Source organism: Equus quagga, chromosome 7 (assembly GCF_021613505.1).
Source record: "Equus quagga isolate Etosha38 chromosome 7, UCLA_HA_Equagga_1.0, whole genome shotgun sequence".
NCBI lineage: Eukaryota > Metazoa > Chordata > Mammalia > Perissodactyla > Equidae > Equus > Equus quagga.
Window position 1 is genome coordinate 61873828 of NC_060273.1, and position 18983 is coordinate 61892810.

Sequence of the window (18983 nt, forward strand, 5' to 3'; positions counted from 1 at the left end):
CCATCTCCTTAACAACAACTGCTTCCTGCAAGTTGCATGAGAGAGTAGCCAACACGTGTGGCCACTGCAGCTCCAGCTCCTGGTGCCTCGTAAGCTCGCTCTCTCCCTTGGGGCTATGTCCCGCCCTCTGAGAGCTGTAAACCCTCAAGGGCCAGATGGAAGTGTCTTCCCTTCAGGTCTCACAGTGCCCAAACCATGCTTTTTCTAAGCAGAATGCTCCTGTTTCTAACTCCAGATCAGATTTTGTTACCAGGGCCCAGAGGCGGCACTGCTTGGGCTCCCGGTGTCCCAAAGTTCTTTGAGAAAAGAGCTTCTTCAGAGATTGAAAGTGGTGTGCTGGTAAACCGTTTCCCAAAAAAGGAAAATCAAAGCCCTGATTTGAACTGTTTGCCAATTTCTGTGGTATAAGTATTCCCATCATAGCAGTATTTTAAGCTACCAGTGTAAGGTCACTGAAGGCAAAGTTGGAAAGAGATGCTCATAACTGGCCTCATAGCTGGTAAAAGACAGCTTTAAGCACACCGTTAGTGGAGGCCTGGCCAGGGACCAGATACCAAAGTGTCATTCATTCATTCAACAAATATTTAATAAGTGCCTGCTCTGTGCCAGTTGCTAGTCTCTGATGTGGTGATCCAGAAGTAAATACAATGGACTGAGTTCTTGTCTGGGTGGAGTTCGCATTCTAATGGAGGAGAGCCCATAAATACATAATGGTTCAGTTAATGATAAGTACCACAAAAAAGGGAAAGCCAGGTAAGGAGCTATAGTGGCAGGTAATCTGTTTTAGAATGAGTGAGCAGGGAAGGCCTCTCTGAGGTCTCTGCGGTGGTGATATCTGAACAGAGTCCCGAAGAGAGTGAAAACTGTAAATACAGCAGTTCCTCCATATGCACGGAGGATTGGTTCCAGCACCCCTGCTAATACCAAAAATCCGCTGATGCTCAAGTCCCTTAGTCAGCCCTCCGTATCTGCAAGTTCAGCATCCGTGGATTCAACCAACAGTGGATCGTAAACATATATTGTACATGATCTGGGGTTGGTTGAATCTGTGGATGCAGAACCTGCAGCTAAGGGAGCCAACTGTATCCAGAATAGCACAGACAGAGGGAACAGGGAGAACAAAGACCCTAAGAAAGGAGTGTCCTTGGTGTGTTAGTCAAGGGGACCCATGCGTCTGGAGTAGAGCAGTGCGGGAGAGTGTATGTGTGTGTTGGGGGGAGGGGGTTGTTGGGGGGAGCGGGTGGGGGGGTGGTCAGGGAATAGGAGAGGAGGTGGGAGAGGAAACCAGAAGGGGGCAGATCATTGCATGCAGTTTGGATTTTATTGTGATGGGAACTCATTGGAAGGTTTGAACAGGGGCGTGTTCTTTTCAAAAGGATTTACTTCCCAAAGGGATCATTCTAGTGGCTGGGGAGAGTTGTGCAAATGGAGTTTTCTAAGGTGGAAGCAGGAGGTGAGTTGGGAGGCAACTGCAGAAATTCAGGCTGGAGCAGGTGGTGGTGGAGGCAGTGGAGTCCGTGAGAAGTAGGTGGATTCTGGATACATTTTGCAGCAGAGGCCAGCAGACCTTGTGATGATTGCTGTGGGGTTTGAGGGCCAGAAACAAGTGAAGGATGCTCTGGGATTTTTGGTTTGTGCAATCAAGTGAATGCTGGTTCATTTACTGAGGTTGTTGGGGGAAGCATGGTGTGAGAGAAACAAGAGGTCAGTTGGGGACGTGTTAAGTTTGAGATGCCTTTGAAAGGCCTGGGCTGGTGACATAATTTAGGAATTGTCATCATGTGGATAGTTTCATGCCACAGGAATGGATGAAGTCACCAGGGAGTGAAGAGAAAGATGCAAGGACTGAGCTGTGGGGAGCTTCAACATTGAGAGGATGGGAGGAGGAGAAAGAGCGGTTAGCAGGGTTGGAGCTGTGTGAAAGAAGTGCTTAAAAATAAAGTGGAGCACGATTGGTTGTGCCAAATGCTGCTGAGGGGTGCAGGAAGATGAGGACCCGGGAGAGACATCGCTGGAGCAGCATCGGGGCCCTTTACGACCTTGACAAGCATGGTTCCCAAGGAATGTGGGGATGAAGGCCTGTTTGCAAAGGATGGGAGAGGGATTGGAGGGAGATGGAGTGGAGACATGGAGTGTAAACACAAAGGGAGAGCTTTGTCAACAGAAATAAAGAAGTTGGTTGGTAGCTGGAGGGCAGGCACTGTGTGTCAACAGGGAGAAAGGGAAAGACTGGTGATGCTGCAAAAACAGAGAGTATTATCTCTGCCCCCAGGGCCCACCTACAAAATTGCCCTCCTTGCAGACTCCTTTGATTCCATGCATGTCAATTTATGCAAGCAGATGCTTGGGACGGCCACCAGGCCACCAGTGCCGCAGGCACAATCACGCCGTGAATCCCAGGTTTGGTTCGGCTGGCGCTCCTGCCACACTGCCATCACCAAGTCAGAGCGCTGAATGGCTCTGTCTTATCCATCACTGTATCCTAAGCATGCTTGGCTTGGAGGAGGCCCTCAGCCCCTGTGGTGAAGGGGTGTTGAAAGAATACCCGTCCCTCAGGGACCTTAGAAACAATGCGGAAGGACAACTGTGCTGGAATATCTGGAGCTTGAATCTTGCAGTGTGGAAGATCCTAAAAGAAAGCATCTGGTGCCCCCTGACATCTTCCTGCAGGTGATTCCCAGTGGCAGGGGAGAGGGAGGCTGCCCAGGGTGTCCCTTGCACAGGTCACGGCCAGGGGCTGGCTGGCCCCTCGCGCTCTCTGGAGCAGCAGAGTGGTCTGGTTGGGTTGAGGAAGCCACCAGCCTCTGTCCTTGGAGCTCCTTTCAGAGAAACCTGTTGAACTCATTCTGGGATCAGGGATGGAGGGGAAGGAGGAGGCTGCTTCAACCCTGAATGCAGCAGCAGGAACTTCCTCATCAGTCCCTGCCCTGTAGAGCTGGTGCGGGATGGCCGTGAGCTGCTCTAGCTGTGTGCACGGGACCCCACGGGACCTGGCTGAGTGGGCGGGCTCTGCTCTTCACTGTGTGCGTGCATCTCAGCACCGGATTCACCCTTTGGATGGGCACTGATTGGACTTTCGGGCAGTGAGTGACTGGATGATGTTTTGTGATATTCATTCATGTTTCTTCTCCCCCCCCCCCCCCCCCCGGGCCATCTTTTCCCTTTGTTTAAGCAGGCAGCAGCTTTCCACTCCTTCGGGGGCGGTGTGGACAGAGGGGAAGCAGGAGAAGCTTGCAAGATTTCCTGGCTTTTGTTTTCTAAAAGCCCAAGACCAAAGAGAGGGCAGAGTTGGGTGGAAGGAGAAGGGAGCTTGGAGAAGCAGGAAGGTGAGAGGCGCTTCCTCGCACGTCCAGAGGTTTCCCCAGGCTGGGAGTGAGCAGAGCAAGGTCGGCGGGCTGCTTGATTCAAATCCCGTCTCTGCCACCTAGGAGCCGCAGCATCTTGGGCTAGTTACTTAAACTTCTCTAAGCCTAAAAATGAGACAGTAATAACGCCTACCCCATGGATGTGTCCTTGTAACATTATGGCTTTAGTCCCAAGGTTCTGGGATATTGATACTTGTTATGGGCTGACTTGTATCCCCCCCAAATTCATATGTTGAGGTCCTAACCCCAGTACTTCAGGATGTGGCTTCTTTGGACATGGGGTCTTTATTAAAGAGGTTAAGTCATGTAAAATGAGGTCAATGGGAGGACCCTAATCCAAACGACTGGTGTCCTCATACGAAGAGGACATTGGGCCACAGACAAACACAGAGGAAAGACCGTGTGAGGACACAGGGAGAGGACGGCCATTCACAAGTCAAGGTGAGAGGCCTCAGAGAAAATCAGTCCTGCTGACACCTTGATCCATGACTTCCAGCCTCCAGAACACTGAGAAAATAAATGTCTGCTGTTTAAGCCACTCGGTCTGTGGTACTTTGTTATGGCAGCGCTCGCAAACTCATACGATATGGTCATGCGTCGCTTAACGATGGGGAGCACGATCTGAGAAATGTGTCGTTAAGTGACTTGTCATTGTGTGAACACCGTAGAGTGTACTTATACAAACCTGGATGGTCTAGCCTACTGCATACCTGGGCTATATGGTACTAAGCTTATGGGACCACTGTCATATATGCGGCCCATCATTGACTGAAACATCCTTACGGGGTGCATGACTGTACTAAGTAAACTTTAGAGGTCCTCGAGGTTGGGGAGCACAAAGCTGCCTGTCCTAATTTGGATGGGAAAAAAAAATCAAACCATGAAGATTTGTACAAAAGAATATTATTCAGCCTTTAAAAAGAAGGAAATCTTCCATTTGAGACGACACGGATGAACCTGGAGAATATTGTGCTGAGGGAAATAAGCTGGACACAGAAAGACGAATACTGTATGATCTCACTTATATGTGGAATCTAAAAAGTTGAAGCCATAAAACCAGAGAGTAGAATGGTGGTTGCCAGAGACGACAGGATGGGGGAAATAAGTAGATGTTGGTCAAAGGGCACAAGGTTTCATTTAGGCAGGATGAATAAGTTCTGGAGATCTATGTACTGCATGGTGACTATAGTTAACAATACTGTATGGTGTACCGGAAATTTGCTGAGAGTAGATCTTGCGTTCTTTTTTTTTTTTAAAGATTTTATTTTTTTCCTTTTTCTCCCCAAAGCCCCCCGGTACATAGTTGTATATTCTTAGCTGTGTGTCCTTCTAGTTGTGGCATGTGGGATACCACCTCAGCGTGGCTCGATGAGCGGTGCCATGTCCGCGTCCAGGATTCAAACCTATGAAACACTGGGCCGCCTGGAGCGGAGTGCGTGAACTTAACCACTCGGCCACGGGGCCGGCCCCAGATCTTGTGTTCTTGACACACACACACACAAAAGGTAAATATGTGAGGTGATGGATATGTTAATTAGCTTGAGTGTGATAATCCCATTTCATGATATATATGTATATCAAAATGTCAAATTATACACCTTAAATATATACAATTGTTATTTGTCAATTATACCTCAATAAAGCTAAGGAAAAATAATCAAACCACAAAGCACGCCCCTTCCTGGCCCGATTTCCTGTTCTTTCCTATCATGCTCTCTATCTCCTTTGCAAGTCGGGCCAGAAAGTGCCAAACCTCACACCTTGCCCAATATTTCATTAGCTCTGTCAAGAGGGAACGAACACTTCTTGGGTACCAGTGAGGTGCTAGGGGTAACGGTTCTGAGGGTTCCAGGGTCAGACTGTCTAAGCAGAAATCTTAGGTCTTCCCTTCTTTTTGAGTTATCTGTTGACAATGAAATATTGTTACATATTATTATATGTAACAAACTTGTGGTGTAGAACAGCAATAGTCATTTATTATTATCTATCACAATTTTGGGGGTGGACCGGGTTCAGCTGCATGGTTCTCATTCCATAATCACTTACATGTCTGGGGGTTGAGGCTGGCTGTTGCCTGGGCCCTCATTGGCAGGAACATCTCCTGGTGGCCTCTCCATGTGCCTGGGCTTCCTCATAGGATGGCAGATGGGTTCCCCTGCTCCTGTTTCTTGCCTATCTCTATTCAGCCATGTCTTTCAGACCCAGCTCAGGTGCCACTTCCTCCACGAAGCCTTTCTGATTCTGTGTAGATGGGCATGAATTCTTCCTTGAATTCCCAAAGCCCTTTATTTACATGCCTCCAATGGCACTTAGGGATCACGATTGTCATCTACTGAGCAATTGCCAAATGCCAGGCACTGTACTAAACACACCCCCTGCCCTGCCCAGACTGAGCTTCACAACAACGCCCTAAGGCAGGTCTGACCATCCCCATTCTACGGGCCATCAAACTGGCCCTCAGAGGGGAGGGGGCCTGCCCAAGAAGGCAAAACTGATATAGCGGTGAACCAGAATTCTCGCCCAGTTCTATCTGACTCTGTGGTTCTAACACTTAATCCTTATGTTACAGGAACCTCTTTTTATCTCGGGTATAAGTTTTTGGAGTCCAATTTCCTCTTTCGGACTGAAATTTTCAGGAGGGCAAAGACCGAGTTTTATTCTTTTTTGTGTTCTTGGCTCCCAGCTTTGTGTAGGTGCTCAACGATCACTGGTAGAATGAATGAAAGAACAAAGGAGTGAGTGAAATATGAACAGGTGTAAGTGGTCGCTGGGTTGCAGGTGGCATTTGATGAGGTTGGAATATGCTTCTGACGACAGCATTGATACTGCACATGAGGGCAGCTGCCAGATTTCCGCACTTTCCTCTGCTCCTGACCAGGCCTCTTATGAAGATGCCGTGTCTCTGAACGAGGCCATCAGCAAGAGCCAAAGCTGTTTGTCTTCCTAATCCCAGTGAAGCTGTCTCCCAAAGTAGCTTATGTCTGAGGATTGTGTGTTGAGGAGAGGAGAACAAAAGCTGGAGTCACAGATCGGCAGAGCTTATGGGTTATCTCTGGCTCAGTGGTTCTGATTGTCATACAGTAGATGGAGGCCTAGAGAGGGATGGCGACAGAGGGCCTGGGCCAGGACCAGATACCCAGCCTTCAGACTGCCATCCCCACTAAGGGGCGTGTGAGAGCACTAACAAGGCAAACACAGCGGGTGGCAGGCATTCTTCAGATGTCACTTCCTACAACAAGCCTTCTCTGGCCCCCATCCCCTCATCGTCTGATTGGAGGGAGGATCCCCTGTCGTGAGCCCCCCTAGCACTTTGCTCTACTGCTGTAAAGCACTTCCGATTCAGGGCAGGGTAATGTACACGCATTCATTCCACAATATTTGAGCACCCACCATGTCTTAGGCACTACTTTAGATGCTGAGGGTACAACAGTGAACAGAACAGACAAAGACCCCCAACCAGTGGAATGTGCATTTCTAGAATGTGTAGAGGGGAGGCAGACAATAAACATACAAACAGTTAAATATATAATATGCTAGGTAGCGATAAGTGCTATGGAGAAAAATAAAGTGGAAAAGGGTTCTAGGGCATGCCAGATGGTGTCGGCAGTGGGGAGGTCAGTTTCAAATAGGACAGTCAGAGAAATCAGATGACCACTGAGAAGGACACTTGAGGCAAGATGTGAAGGAGGTTAGGGAGGAAGCCACGTGGAGAGAAGGGGTTTTAGGCGGAGGCTCCAGCATGTGAAAAGGCCTGAGTGGGGCGTCAGGCTCCCCATTTGAGGAACAGCAGAGGCCAGTGTGACTGGAGTGGAAGGAGGGAAGGGGAGAGAAGGCTAGAGAGGAAATGGGAGCAGTCTGCACCTCTGTGCCCCCTGCCCACCTCCCAGTATCCACACTTCAGCAAATTAACTCACTCACTGAGGCTCTGACTTTACCCAAGCCAGCCAGCTGGAAGCCACCTGTTGCCTAAGGAGAAGGTTTTCTAGGGGAAGCCAAAGAATAAAGTGTCAATTCTTGGCTCTTAAGTTTCAGAAGGCAGATCCATCTATAAGGTGGAAAAGTATGGAAGGATGCAAGTTCTTCTAGATTGACCCAGCCCTCCCTTTGTATCTGCCCCCTCACTCTCAGTCAGGCTAAATAAAGATCCCACAGACTGGTGGGGTAGGGCTAGGAGAGCCCTGAAGGGATCTGCTAGGAGGAGGTGGGGTAGCTAGAGGCTGCCATGTCTGCTCCCAGGGCCAGGTGGAAGTCAACCCTGGATCTGAGCTGAGGAGTGGTTGCTGTTCTGCTTCTTGGCATCCAGTGAGGACATCCTGGTGACAGCAGCCAGGAGAGGCCTGTTCTTCACCTGGAGAAGTGATGCTTAATACTTTGCCTAGGTCCCATCCAACCCCCTTCCAAGAACCTAGGGCACTTAACCATCACCTGCATGCCCCAAATGGAAGATGGAGCCTGACACTCAGGGTCTCACCAAGTGAGGATGGTGGTTGACCCCCTGACCCCTGCTACACCCTCAAATGGGATTGCCTGGTGGCCTACCCACCTTTCATCCAGGCTGAGTTCCCCGAGGGCTGGGTCGATACATTCATCTCTCTTGTGTGTGCCTCTCTCTGGATTTGGCTTCTGGATACTGAAGGAGTCGAATCTGTTGAGAAGTTTATAACCTGGGTTCCACGTGTCCATTTGGGAGGTTTGTGGGGCAAGAATTGTAGGTGAAATTTGGGCGGTTACGTTCATTTTTCTCTTGTTTTCATGAGATTCTTAAAGGAGCCGCTGATGCGGGGAAAGTTGAGAACCGCTGGGACAGAAGATCTATAGCATCACTCACAGGTAACAAAAGAGTGCCTACTCTGGGCCAAGCGCTTTCATCTTTTGTCTCATCTCAACCTTGTGGGGTCAGAGCTAACCACATCCTCAATTTACACGGGAGACGATTGGCCTCAGAGTCGCTGAGGCACGTGGGTCAGGTAGTGAAGCTGGGACTTGATCTCAGGTGCGTGCTCGGAGCAGCTGTGTCCCCTCCTCCGGCTCCCCCATCACAGGATGCACTGTCCCCAAGATATCCAGGCTTCCCTCACACACCCAGTCTGGTTTTGTCAACCTGGAATGTTCCATACCTTTTATTAAATTTCATTTTTACTTTTAGTTTGGGCCGATCACCTCTTTGAGTAACACGTTTCTTCATACTGTAGGACACAAAATTTTGTTTTTTTAAAGATTGGCACCTGAGCTAACATCTATTGCCAATCTTCTTTTTTTCCCCCTTCTTCTTCTCCCCAAAGCCCCCCAGTACATAGTTGTGTATTCTAGCTGTAGGTCTTTCTAGTTGTGGCATGTAGGATGCTGCCTCAGCACAGCCTGATGAGCAGTGCCATGTCTGCGCCCAGGATCAAAACCAGTGAAACCCTGGGCTGCCGAAGTGGAGAGCGCAAACTTAAACACTTGGCCGTGGGGCTGGCCCCCGAAATTCTTTTAGTCTGTCATAAACTTGTGTTTTTCTTCTTCAAGGTGGACCCTGCGTCCTAAAACCCTGGAATCTGATGAATAACACCAAATTTATTTGTCCCTTTACTCAGATTTTCTAAACTTCATATATCCAAGTGAAGAATTGAATAATTAATACCCCCGTTAATTAGCTACCACTTATCGGATGCTACCCCAGTGACTGGCATAGTGCTGGTTACCCTCATGATCTCGATGGATCCTCCTAATGTCCCTATGAAGTAGGTACGATTATTATCCCTATTTTATGGTTAGGGAAACTGAGGTTTAGACCTGTGACGTGAGTTGCTCAACGTCACACTGCTACCAAACGACAGAGGTGGGATTTGAGCCCAGAGCTGAAGGATGAACTAACTAACTCCATCTTGGCAAGCCACTCGCCTCATGACTTTGGTTGGCAGATGTCTCCCTGTGCATGTCTCCTGGTGACAAATGAGCCAGCAGGGTTTGGGTGGCTAGAGAGGATGAAGTAGGGCTACTTTGCTGCCAGTTGGAAGGTGAGAGCAGAGAGGACCTGTTTGCCCCCAGGGCTCTTGATGAGCTCTGGACCCTGCCTGGGCATGAGCACAGTGAGGTGACTTGGCGAGTCAGCATAATGCAGGCCCTGGCTGGGGGCAGATCTGGAACCCAGCACTTTCTGGGTATGTGAGCCACTGCTTGGCCAACCTTCCTTCTGGGAAGAGGCAGAAGGCTGCCATGGCCTCCCTGTGCTGCCTGGGTGGCCTCCAAACACCAGTAATGTGTGAGGTCATCACAGCTGAGCAGCTCGGGAAATGCCTTTGGTGCCTGCGGCTTCAGAGGTCCAAATTGTAACTTGCATCTGCCCAGTGATTCATAGTTTGGTGTTTATACCACAATGATCTCACCGAATCCTTTGTGCTTCCTGGTGGGCTGTGGTGATCACGTCCATCTGACAGATGGAGAAACAGAGCAGAAGAGGCAAGATGAATTGCCCAAGGTCACACAGAACCAAGACCTGAACTCAGGTCTTACTGACTCCATGTCCTATTTACTTGACCATGCACTAGACCAGTGATTTTCAAACCTCATTCTACGGAGCCCTAGGGTACAGGTCAGAGGAAGGGCTGAGGACAAGGAGGAGGCCAAGGGGCTGGGACTCTGTCCTGCTTTACCCACTTCAGTCTGGGCTGCACTTACATCAGGATTCTGTGTAAGGCTAGTTTGAACTATTTGCGTTGCTAAAAAAATGTTTTCAGAAGATTGCCCCAAACTGTTCCTTCTTCTTATTTTTCCTTTTTCTCCCAAACCCCCTAGTACATATTTGTGTATCTTTAGTTGTGGGTCATTCTAGCTGTGGCATGTGGGACGCCGCCTCAGTGTGGCCTGACAAGCAGTGCCACGTCTGCGCCCAGGATTCGAACCGGCGAAACCCCGGGCTGCCGCAGCAGAGTGCACAAACTTAACCACTCGGCCAGGGGGCTGGCCCCTGTAAATTTTTTTATATGCGCATTTTTCTGGAAGGAATATCTATAGCTTTCATCAGAGTCTCAAAGGGGTCTGTGATACAGAACTCTAGCTTCCCAGGACTTTTTTTTTTTTTTGGTAGAACTGCTGGGAAATGTTATTTCTCCTTTTGAGGGGTTTTCAAGGTGTAAGAATGGTGTGAGAAAGCTATTTGCATAAAGGAAACAGGAGTAACATATAAAAAAAAGCAGAGCTAAAAGATGGAAGCTCAATGAAAGAGTGAGAGCCTGTGAGCAAGCTGGCAGTCTTCTTTAAGCCCCTGGATCCAGCCATACTTGATGCTCCTACACTTTTCAGCTACATGAATGACTGCCCCTCCCCCCTTAAGGCATTTTCTATTTCAATTATTTGTAGAATAAATGATTGATGTGCTAATATTACTAAAAGAGGCTCTTGCCATTTGAGAAATTATGAAGCTCAACTTAGAAAAAGCAAAGCGGGAAGAGACAGGGATTGAGGTGGGTTCCTCTCACGCTTTTTTTTGAATATCAGCAAAGAAAAATGCTGCTTGTTTTGTTCTCCAACCTTTATTCTTTTAGCAAATTGGAGGCTTTCAGAGGCAGGAAAGACCTTAGAATCAATCCTATCATTACGCAGATGGGAAACCACGATCTAAAGAGAGGATGTGACTTTCTCCAGGTGGCACAGTAAGTTGGTAGCAGGGCTGAAACCAGAACAGAGGTTACCTTCTCCAAGGGGGGCTCCCCCTCTCTGCCTGACTTTCTTAGGCAGGCTTGCCAATCAGGAGCGCTCAGGAGGGTTCTTGTGCCCATGTGTGTTGCTTGGCCACACAGACCCATATCTTATCCAGAAAATTCTGCAGTCTGGATTTCTTTTTCAGGTTCCATGGGCACAAAGAACAGAGTGTTTGCTCTAGGGATGCTGGGAGGAGGTGAAGGGAGTCAGCCCCAGCCCATCTCTCAGCGGGGCTCCCATCCCCTCTCACGGGACAGGTCCACCTAGGATGCTGGCCAGGGAGCCCCAGCCAGGACTGGGGTCCTAGGGATCAGGGCCAGGTGACACGTTGCCCAGTGTTGCCCACAGCAGGAGGGTTTAGATACTGCTAAGGGTCAAAAGCAGGCAAGCAAAGGCTGGCCCCCCGCTGAGTGGTTAAGTTCGCATGCCCCACTGTAGGCTGTAGGTGGCCCAGTGTTTCGTTGGTTCGAATCCTGGGCGCGGACATGGCACTGCTCATCAAACCATGCTGAGGCAGCGTCCCACATGCCACACCTAGAAGGACCCACAACGAAGAATATACAACTATGTACCGGGAGGCTTTGGGGAGAAAAAGGAAAAAAATAAAAATCTTAAAAAAAAAATGTTAAAAAAAAAAAAAGCAGGCAAGCAGGATTCATGGGACAAGTCCAGGGGGTCACTTTCAGCCACAGGGTCAGATCTGTTTAGCCCTGGAGGGCAGTAACGGCAAAGGCAGAAATGGGGCCAGGCGGGGCCAGCACATCCGTGGCCCGCAGGACCGGCCGAAGGGACCGGGCAACCCCGAAGAGGAAGGAAAAGGAAACTGCAGACCCTGCCTCCCACCCACTTCACAGACTACTCGAAGCCGCACAGGAGAATTGACCTTTAATGTCCGACTGTGTTTCCACCCCCGCCCAAGTGCCATCGTTCAGGGAAGTAAAAGGAGGGGCTTGAGAGGTACGAAGTCGCCAGACAGACGACGGCCCCGCTCTCTCCTGGGCGCACACTCGCTCTGCCCCGCGCGGGCGGCCCCACTCACGCACACATGCAGACCACACGTACACCGCACAGACACACGCACGTGTACCCACGGTTAAATACATGGACACAGGGACTTGTGGATATATGTACAGAGAGAGAGAGACGAAATCCCGGCCGGCGTCGGGGCCCCGGGCTCTCAGCATGCTGGGCCCAGCTCTCCACGCTGTACCTGGCACCCATGCCCCTGCCAGAAAAGCAGCTGGCCCTCTCCCCGCCCCGTCTCCCCCTGGGGCCCGCGTCGACCCGGCGCCAACATGGCCCTGCCCCTCCGCCCCGCCCGCCCCCCACGATGCTGTCCTCCCCGGGGACAAGGAGCGGGCGCGGACCCCTAACACTGCCCGGGCGCCAGGGGCATGTTGGCTTTGAAGCCCGGCTGCCCGTTGGCCACGTCGGCCGCGGCCTCGCAGCCCGCGTCGGTCCCGGGGCTCTCGGGCTCGGCCAGGAGCCTGAAGGTGAAGAGCGGGCCCGCGTCGGGGCGGCCGCGGCGGCCTGGGGGCTCGGGCGCGGGCAGGCTCAGGAGCGCGCCGGGCGCCTTCCACTCCGGGAAGGCGCACAGCTCGACGGGCGGCGCCGCGCCGCGGCCCAGGTAGCCGGGGCTCGGCGAGGCCGAGGGCAGGGTCCGCTGGCTGCCGCTCAGGCAGCTGCCGCTGTCGTCCAGCGAGTCCTTGCGCGACTGCGAGCGCTCCAGCGAGCCGCCGCGCGTCCACGGCCGGTAGGTGTAGGCGCAGCCGCCCAGGCGGCGACGGCGACGGCGGCGGCGGCGGCCGCGGCACTGGCACCCGAGGATGCGCACGAAGGCGCGCTTGAACTCCTTGCTGGAGCACGGGTAGATGATGGGGTTGAGGCAGCTGTTGAAGTAGCCCAGCCAGAACACCACCTTGAACACGGCGTCGGGGGCCTTCAGGGTGGAGAACAGGGAGCCTGCAGCGGGGAGGGGTTGGGGTGGGCACGGGCAGAAAGACAGACAGCGGTTTGTGAGTAGTCAGAACCTCTCCTCCGTGTGCTCCGCCTAAGCATTGTCAACGGGCAGCATTTTGGCCGCCAGGCCTTTGCCCAGGCCAGTTCCTCTGCCTGGAATGCTCGCCTTTCCATCTCAAAATAAATGAATCCTACATTCATTTTTAGGGCCAACCTTGATAACGGCCTCTTCGCCCATAAAACCTTTCTGATCTAGCTCAACAGCCCCGAAGCTCCTAGATCTCTAGCTTTCCTAGGGCGGCGCTTACCGCTTTCTATTCAAATGATAATAATCATCACCCACAATTGCCCAGCTCTTGGGTCGGGGGTCCTGTGCCAGGAGCTTCTCCTAGATTATTTCAGCCTTCACAAAACGCCCTGAAGTAGGCGCTGATTTATTTCCCTGGCAAATATGAGATGTATTAAAGACCTAAATGGGAATGGTAAAACTTTAAAGGTAAAAGAAGACAAAAAGTAAAGGACAATCTTTTTGATCTAGGTGAAGAAAAACAACCGAATAGCTCAAAAAGATGCACTAGGAGGCAAGGGTGGGAGAAGATATTTACAATGTCTAAGATAGTTAAGAGGTGGTATTTAGAGTATATAAGGAACTCTGGCAGATCAACAAGAGAGACAGCACTCCCTGTAGAAACGTGGGCAAAGGAAACAAACAGCCAATTTACAAAACAGGAAACCCATCATGAGCATATACCAAGATGCTCAACATATTAGACAGTCAAATAAATTAAAATGAAAACGACTAAGAGATATAATGTATCTGTCAGGCTGGCAAAAATTAGGAAGCTGGATAGTGCCAAATGTAGTCAGGGGTGTGGGGACATGGGGAGCCTTCTGTATGGCTGGTCAGGGCACAGACTGAAGACCTGGAAAAGACTCTGGCACCACTTGGTCCTGTTAAGTATACACAGACCTCCTGACCCAGCAATTCTGCTCTAGGACAAGATCTCAAAGAAATTTTACGTGGGTCCATACGGGGATGTGTCTGAGCATGCTCAGGGCAGTGCTATTTATGGTGACAGAGAGTTGGAGAAACCTGGGTGTCCCTCTCTGGGAATTATGGAAAGGTATTGTGGGGTTGATGTGTAGTATAGCAATAATGCAGTGCTTAGAGGCCCTGGATGACAATGTCCATCCAGCCATATGGAAAGATCTTAAATACATTGTTCTTTGTGAAAAAAGTAGGAAACAGAATGAGATTTATAACATAATACTGTTTAAGTAACACACCAAACAATCGCACGCATTTTGCAAAAACACTTTCGAATTAAAAAATACATTATCAAACACAGAAGGGTTGCCTAAGGATGGAGGCAGATGGAAATGAGAATGGGGAATGGGAATAAAAGGAAATAAATCAATAACATAAGAGAGAGGCCTGGCGGGGACCCACGACACCGGGCTATTATGAATTGAGAAACATGATTAACTCATCCTTCTGCATTTGCGGTCCAAAAACATTTTATGGCCATATTAAATTAAAAACAATTTTCATGGTAAATGCAAAGGCAGCTGAGACTGGAGAGGTTAAATGAGTTGCCCCGGGTCACACAGCATGTTTGTAATATTGCTGGGATTTAAACTAAATTCTGTTTGAATTCAAAATATATTTTCTAAAAAATACTATTAATAATACCCTTTGTGGAAAATGAGAAAACATAAAAAAGCAAAAACAAAAGAAAAAATATTTTAAAAGCATGCATGACTCTGCAATGCAAAGTGCATACACTGCCCGATTTTTTTTCTGTTATATGTACATACTTAAATATTTAAAAAAATGGGATTATACTTTACAGAACATAACTTCAAACCGTGTCCCTAACCCTGCCACTCGGCCTGCGGTACAGCAACTTTCGACTTTCGTATTCCTGTCTTAGCTCCTCTGTTAGACTGTGAGCTTCCCAAGGGCCTGGTCTTTGGGATCATCTTCGAATCCATTTGTTGACTGAAGAGCATGTGCCTCTGGAATAACTGAATGGGAGGGATGTTAGAAATCCCGAAGTTCAACCTCTTTGTTTTGCAGATGATGACGCGAGACCCAGGGAGTGGCTGAAGATCCCACCGCGGTGGCACAGATGCTACAAGAGTCCAAGTCTTTGATTTTGGATTGCACTTGGTTTTCTCCCCGTAGCACTTCTCCTTCTGAATAGGTTTGGCCTGTTGTTACAGGGAGCCTCCTGCTTCTCTGCTTAGTAACCCAGGGTTGGTGGCTGGGCTCCTGGTGCTGGGTGAAGCCAGAGGGGGTGAATTTGGAAAGGTCATCCATAGCCGGAGGCAAGTGCTAATTACAAGTACAGGCTGTCTTCTCAACTCAGGGTAAATGTGGGAAACGTGGGGCTCCGTTCTGTTTGCTGTTAGTGGGGCAGATGAGGGCGCCACCTTGTGGTCGTATTTGTGACAAGGCCTGCACCTTAGGTGTTCGTCCCGCCATCCCAGATACTCCTTTGGATTAAGACACTGTGGGGAAGGTCCTAGCTGAAATGCAAATATGACATCTGAACACCTAGTAACCATGATGGATGAGTTGTCTCTGTCCACAGGGATGCACTTGTTTCTGTCACTGGGTCTGAAGGGCATAGGAACTGGTTTTGATAAAATGGGAAACTGGAGAATAAATTCTGGGGAGAAGTAGAGAGAGGGAGATAAAGCTTGTGCGTTATCCTGGAGGGTAAATGCTGATGAGTGTGTGTGCGGGTAGGCACACCACCTTAATGAGGACATGTAGGTCCCAGGATGGAGGCTGGGCACACAACGATAGTCATGGCCAAAGGTGGGAAGGATCCAGAGCAGGAGAGCACGCTGGCTGAAGGCAAACTTGTAGCTTTGCTTGCCAACCCTAGGTAGTGCAATAGGCAATACATGACTTAATGGGGAGGTATCCTGAGGGACCGGCACTTTTAAAGGATACACAAATAACAATAATGCTAACAGCTAATGTTCATCAGAGCCACGATTTATATTGTGTGTGTGCTCTGTACAGGTCCTGTGCTAAACTCTTTACACTGTTAGCTCCCTTAATTATCACAATCCCTTGACGAAAGTATTACTGTTGGCCCCACTTTACGGATCAGGACGCCAGCATATGATAGTTGTAGCTATTTACATTTTATACATTCATTCATTCATTCCACAAATACTGAGCTCCTGATGAGTACCATGAGAGGGGCACAAATGTCACTCTGTCCCTGTGACCAAGTGCCATTTCTTTCTAGGTTCTTCTTCACCTCCATCACACTGGAAGTGCCTTGTTAAGAACAAAGACGGGCTGGATCTTTGCTTTAATTTTCTTATAAAGTGCTCTCCAAGACCGCGGCCATGAGAAGTATTCAGCCACAGGTTAGAGGATGAAGCCAACTTTTCTTGTGGGCAAAAATTTACAGCCACATTTTGAGTTTGGGCTCCCTGAGCTGCTTGTTCCTCTGGGAAGGTCGTTCTTTGCCCTTGGCTGATTTAGGCAGTGTTGCCCAGTGGCTTGAGCACAGGGTTTGGGATCACATAGACCTGGTTTTGAGTCCCTTTTGTGTGTGTATTGGCTGTTTGACTTCAGAAAAGTTAATTGGCCCCCTCGGGCTCAATTTTCTCATCCATAAAATGGGGGCAATATCCGTTTCATAGGGTAATTTTAAATACATGAAAATATCCATGTAAAATACTTGACACAGGATCTGGCACCTTGAGAATAATAATATAATGATGGCCATTTTTCAAGGACACTGTATATCCTGGCTCAGTCATTGCCCTCCTCCAGGAACTCTGTTTTCATTAACCCCACCCAGCTCAGGCTGACTTCTTTGTTCGCGGCCACAGAAAGTATACAATCAGGTCTTACCTGTTATTTTATTGTTTGCCCATTGACGTTCTTGAGCCACCCCAGGGCTGGCTGAATCCTTGTTTACCACCCAGGCTATAAATTCCTTCTGGGCAGGAACCACATCTTCTTTTCTTTTCTTTTCCTCTCCCGATTTGTGTATTTTTATTACAAAAGTGACACATGGAGGGATGAGTAGGTGGAGCACAGAGGATTTTTAGGGCCATGAAACTAGTTGGTATGAGACTATAGTTGTGGATACAAGGCATTATACATTTGTCCAAACCCATAAAATTTACAGCAGCAAGAGTGAGCCACAATGTGAACTGCGGACTCTGGGTGCTTTTGATGCATCGGTGTAGGTTCATCAATTGTAACAAATGTACCACTCTGGGTGGGGATGTTGATAACCAGGCAGGCTGTGCATGTGAGGAGGTGGGGGTGTATGGGAAATCTCAGCACCATCCTGTCAGTTTGGGTGTGAACCTAAAACTGCTCTAAAAAATAAAGTCTATTTAAAAAGCCTCACTTACTTAAAATTTAAAAAGTGGATTAAAAAAAATTACACATTACAGGGAGCTGACCCGGTGGCACAGTGGTTAAGTTCACATGTTCTGCTTCGGTGGCCCGGGGTTCACCAGTTGGGATCCTGGGTGTGGACGTGTCACTCCTTGTCAAGCCATGCTGTGGTAGGCATCCCACGTATAAAGTAGAGGAAGGTAGGCATGGATGTTAGCTCAGGGCCAGCAAAAAGAGGAGGATTGGTGGCAGACGTTAGCTCAGGGCTAATATTCCTCAAAATAAAATAAAATTAAATTAAATTAAAAATTAAAAAATTATACATTACAAAAAAATATATAAAATATAGAGTGAAAATTCTTTCTCCATTCAAGTAGAGGGGGCCAGGGTTAACAGCTTTGTTTTTATCCTTTTAGATTGTTTTTATGGGATCATACACATACCTTTCCCCAAATTGCTTGGAATATGTATTCTTTGTTTAGAATATATACAAGACATTTCCCCATGTCGGGACACTACCTCCTTCTGTCTGGATATATAGTAGTTTACTTAACTCTCTCCTAACGATGGTCAAGCAGGTGGCTTCCATTTTTGGCGGTTACAAATTGCGGTAACGAAAACTTGTCTGCATTTTGCTTTTTTGTACGTTTGAATGTTTCTGTAGGATAATTTCCTACACGAGGAATCCCTGGGTCAGTTGCACATTTAAGTAGTGACAGCTAGCCAAATTGCCTTCTGAACTGGGGGGGACCCATTTACCCTCCCGTCGACTGTGTAGGAGCATGATATTTTCCCTACAGCGCCACAACTCTGGGTGCCATCAGTTTTGAATCCTCGCTTGTCTGGAAGCTGGATAATGAATAGTCATCTCGCCGGTCCTCTTGTTCCATTTGCATTCTGTTTTATCTGGTCCTCCCATACCCCCCAGCATGGAACCACTTCTCCCCAGCCCCCCACCCCCACCCCAGCAAGCCCTCAGTGACTTCTGACAGGGAGTCCTTTTCTTGTCAGAATTGGACTCCTTCAGATAGAATCCTGCCTCTCTCACCAGCAGCCATGAGATCTTGAGCAAGTTTCAGACTATCCCTGAGCCTCAGTTTCCTCATCAGTAAAAGGAGCTAATCATAGTACCCATCTCTCTGGGCTACTGTGAGGATTGAGCAAGATAAAATGTGTAAAGTCCTTATTAGCATTCTGCGTACCAGGTGCCTGCCACACAAATCAACTCTGCATTAATGCTAATTAACCAAATAATAATTATTATTCCTGTGAATCACTGATTGGGCTGGGAATCTAATTACAGGAAACCTATGTGTGGAAACTATGTTTGGTAACTCGATCTATCGTTAAATTGCTTTCTCTTTCTGGGCCTTAGTTTCCCTCCTGTAGTTGACTGGTGTCATCTGAGTCCTGTCCAGCCTTAAAATTCACTGTCCGTGAAGCCGGCGATGGAAATCCTGCCCATGCCTGCGGGGCGTGCCTGCTTCTCTAGACCCACCACAGAGGGGCAGTGTGGCTCAGGGACTGGACTGCTGGGCGCCTTGGATTCCACACATATTTCGGCCCCTTCCCTCCTCCCTCTCCCCTCAGCA

General features: G+C 48.9%; 1 protein-coding gene across 1 annotated transcript in view; it reads right to left on the reverse strand.

The window, feature by feature from the left end:
• Nucleotides 1–11720: 11720 nt before the first annotated feature.
• ADRA1B (adrenoceptor alpha 1B) overlaps nt 11721–18983 on the reverse strand; it is a 48348-nt gene continuing 41085 nt past the window's right edge. The window contains exon 2 of the mRNA XM_046665515.1: nt 11721–13010. Within this exon, the coding sequence (XP_046521471.1) occupies nt 12418–13010 (593 nt within the window). The 3' untranslated portion in view covers nt 11721–12417. The remainder of the gene's footprint in view (nt 13011–18983) is intronic.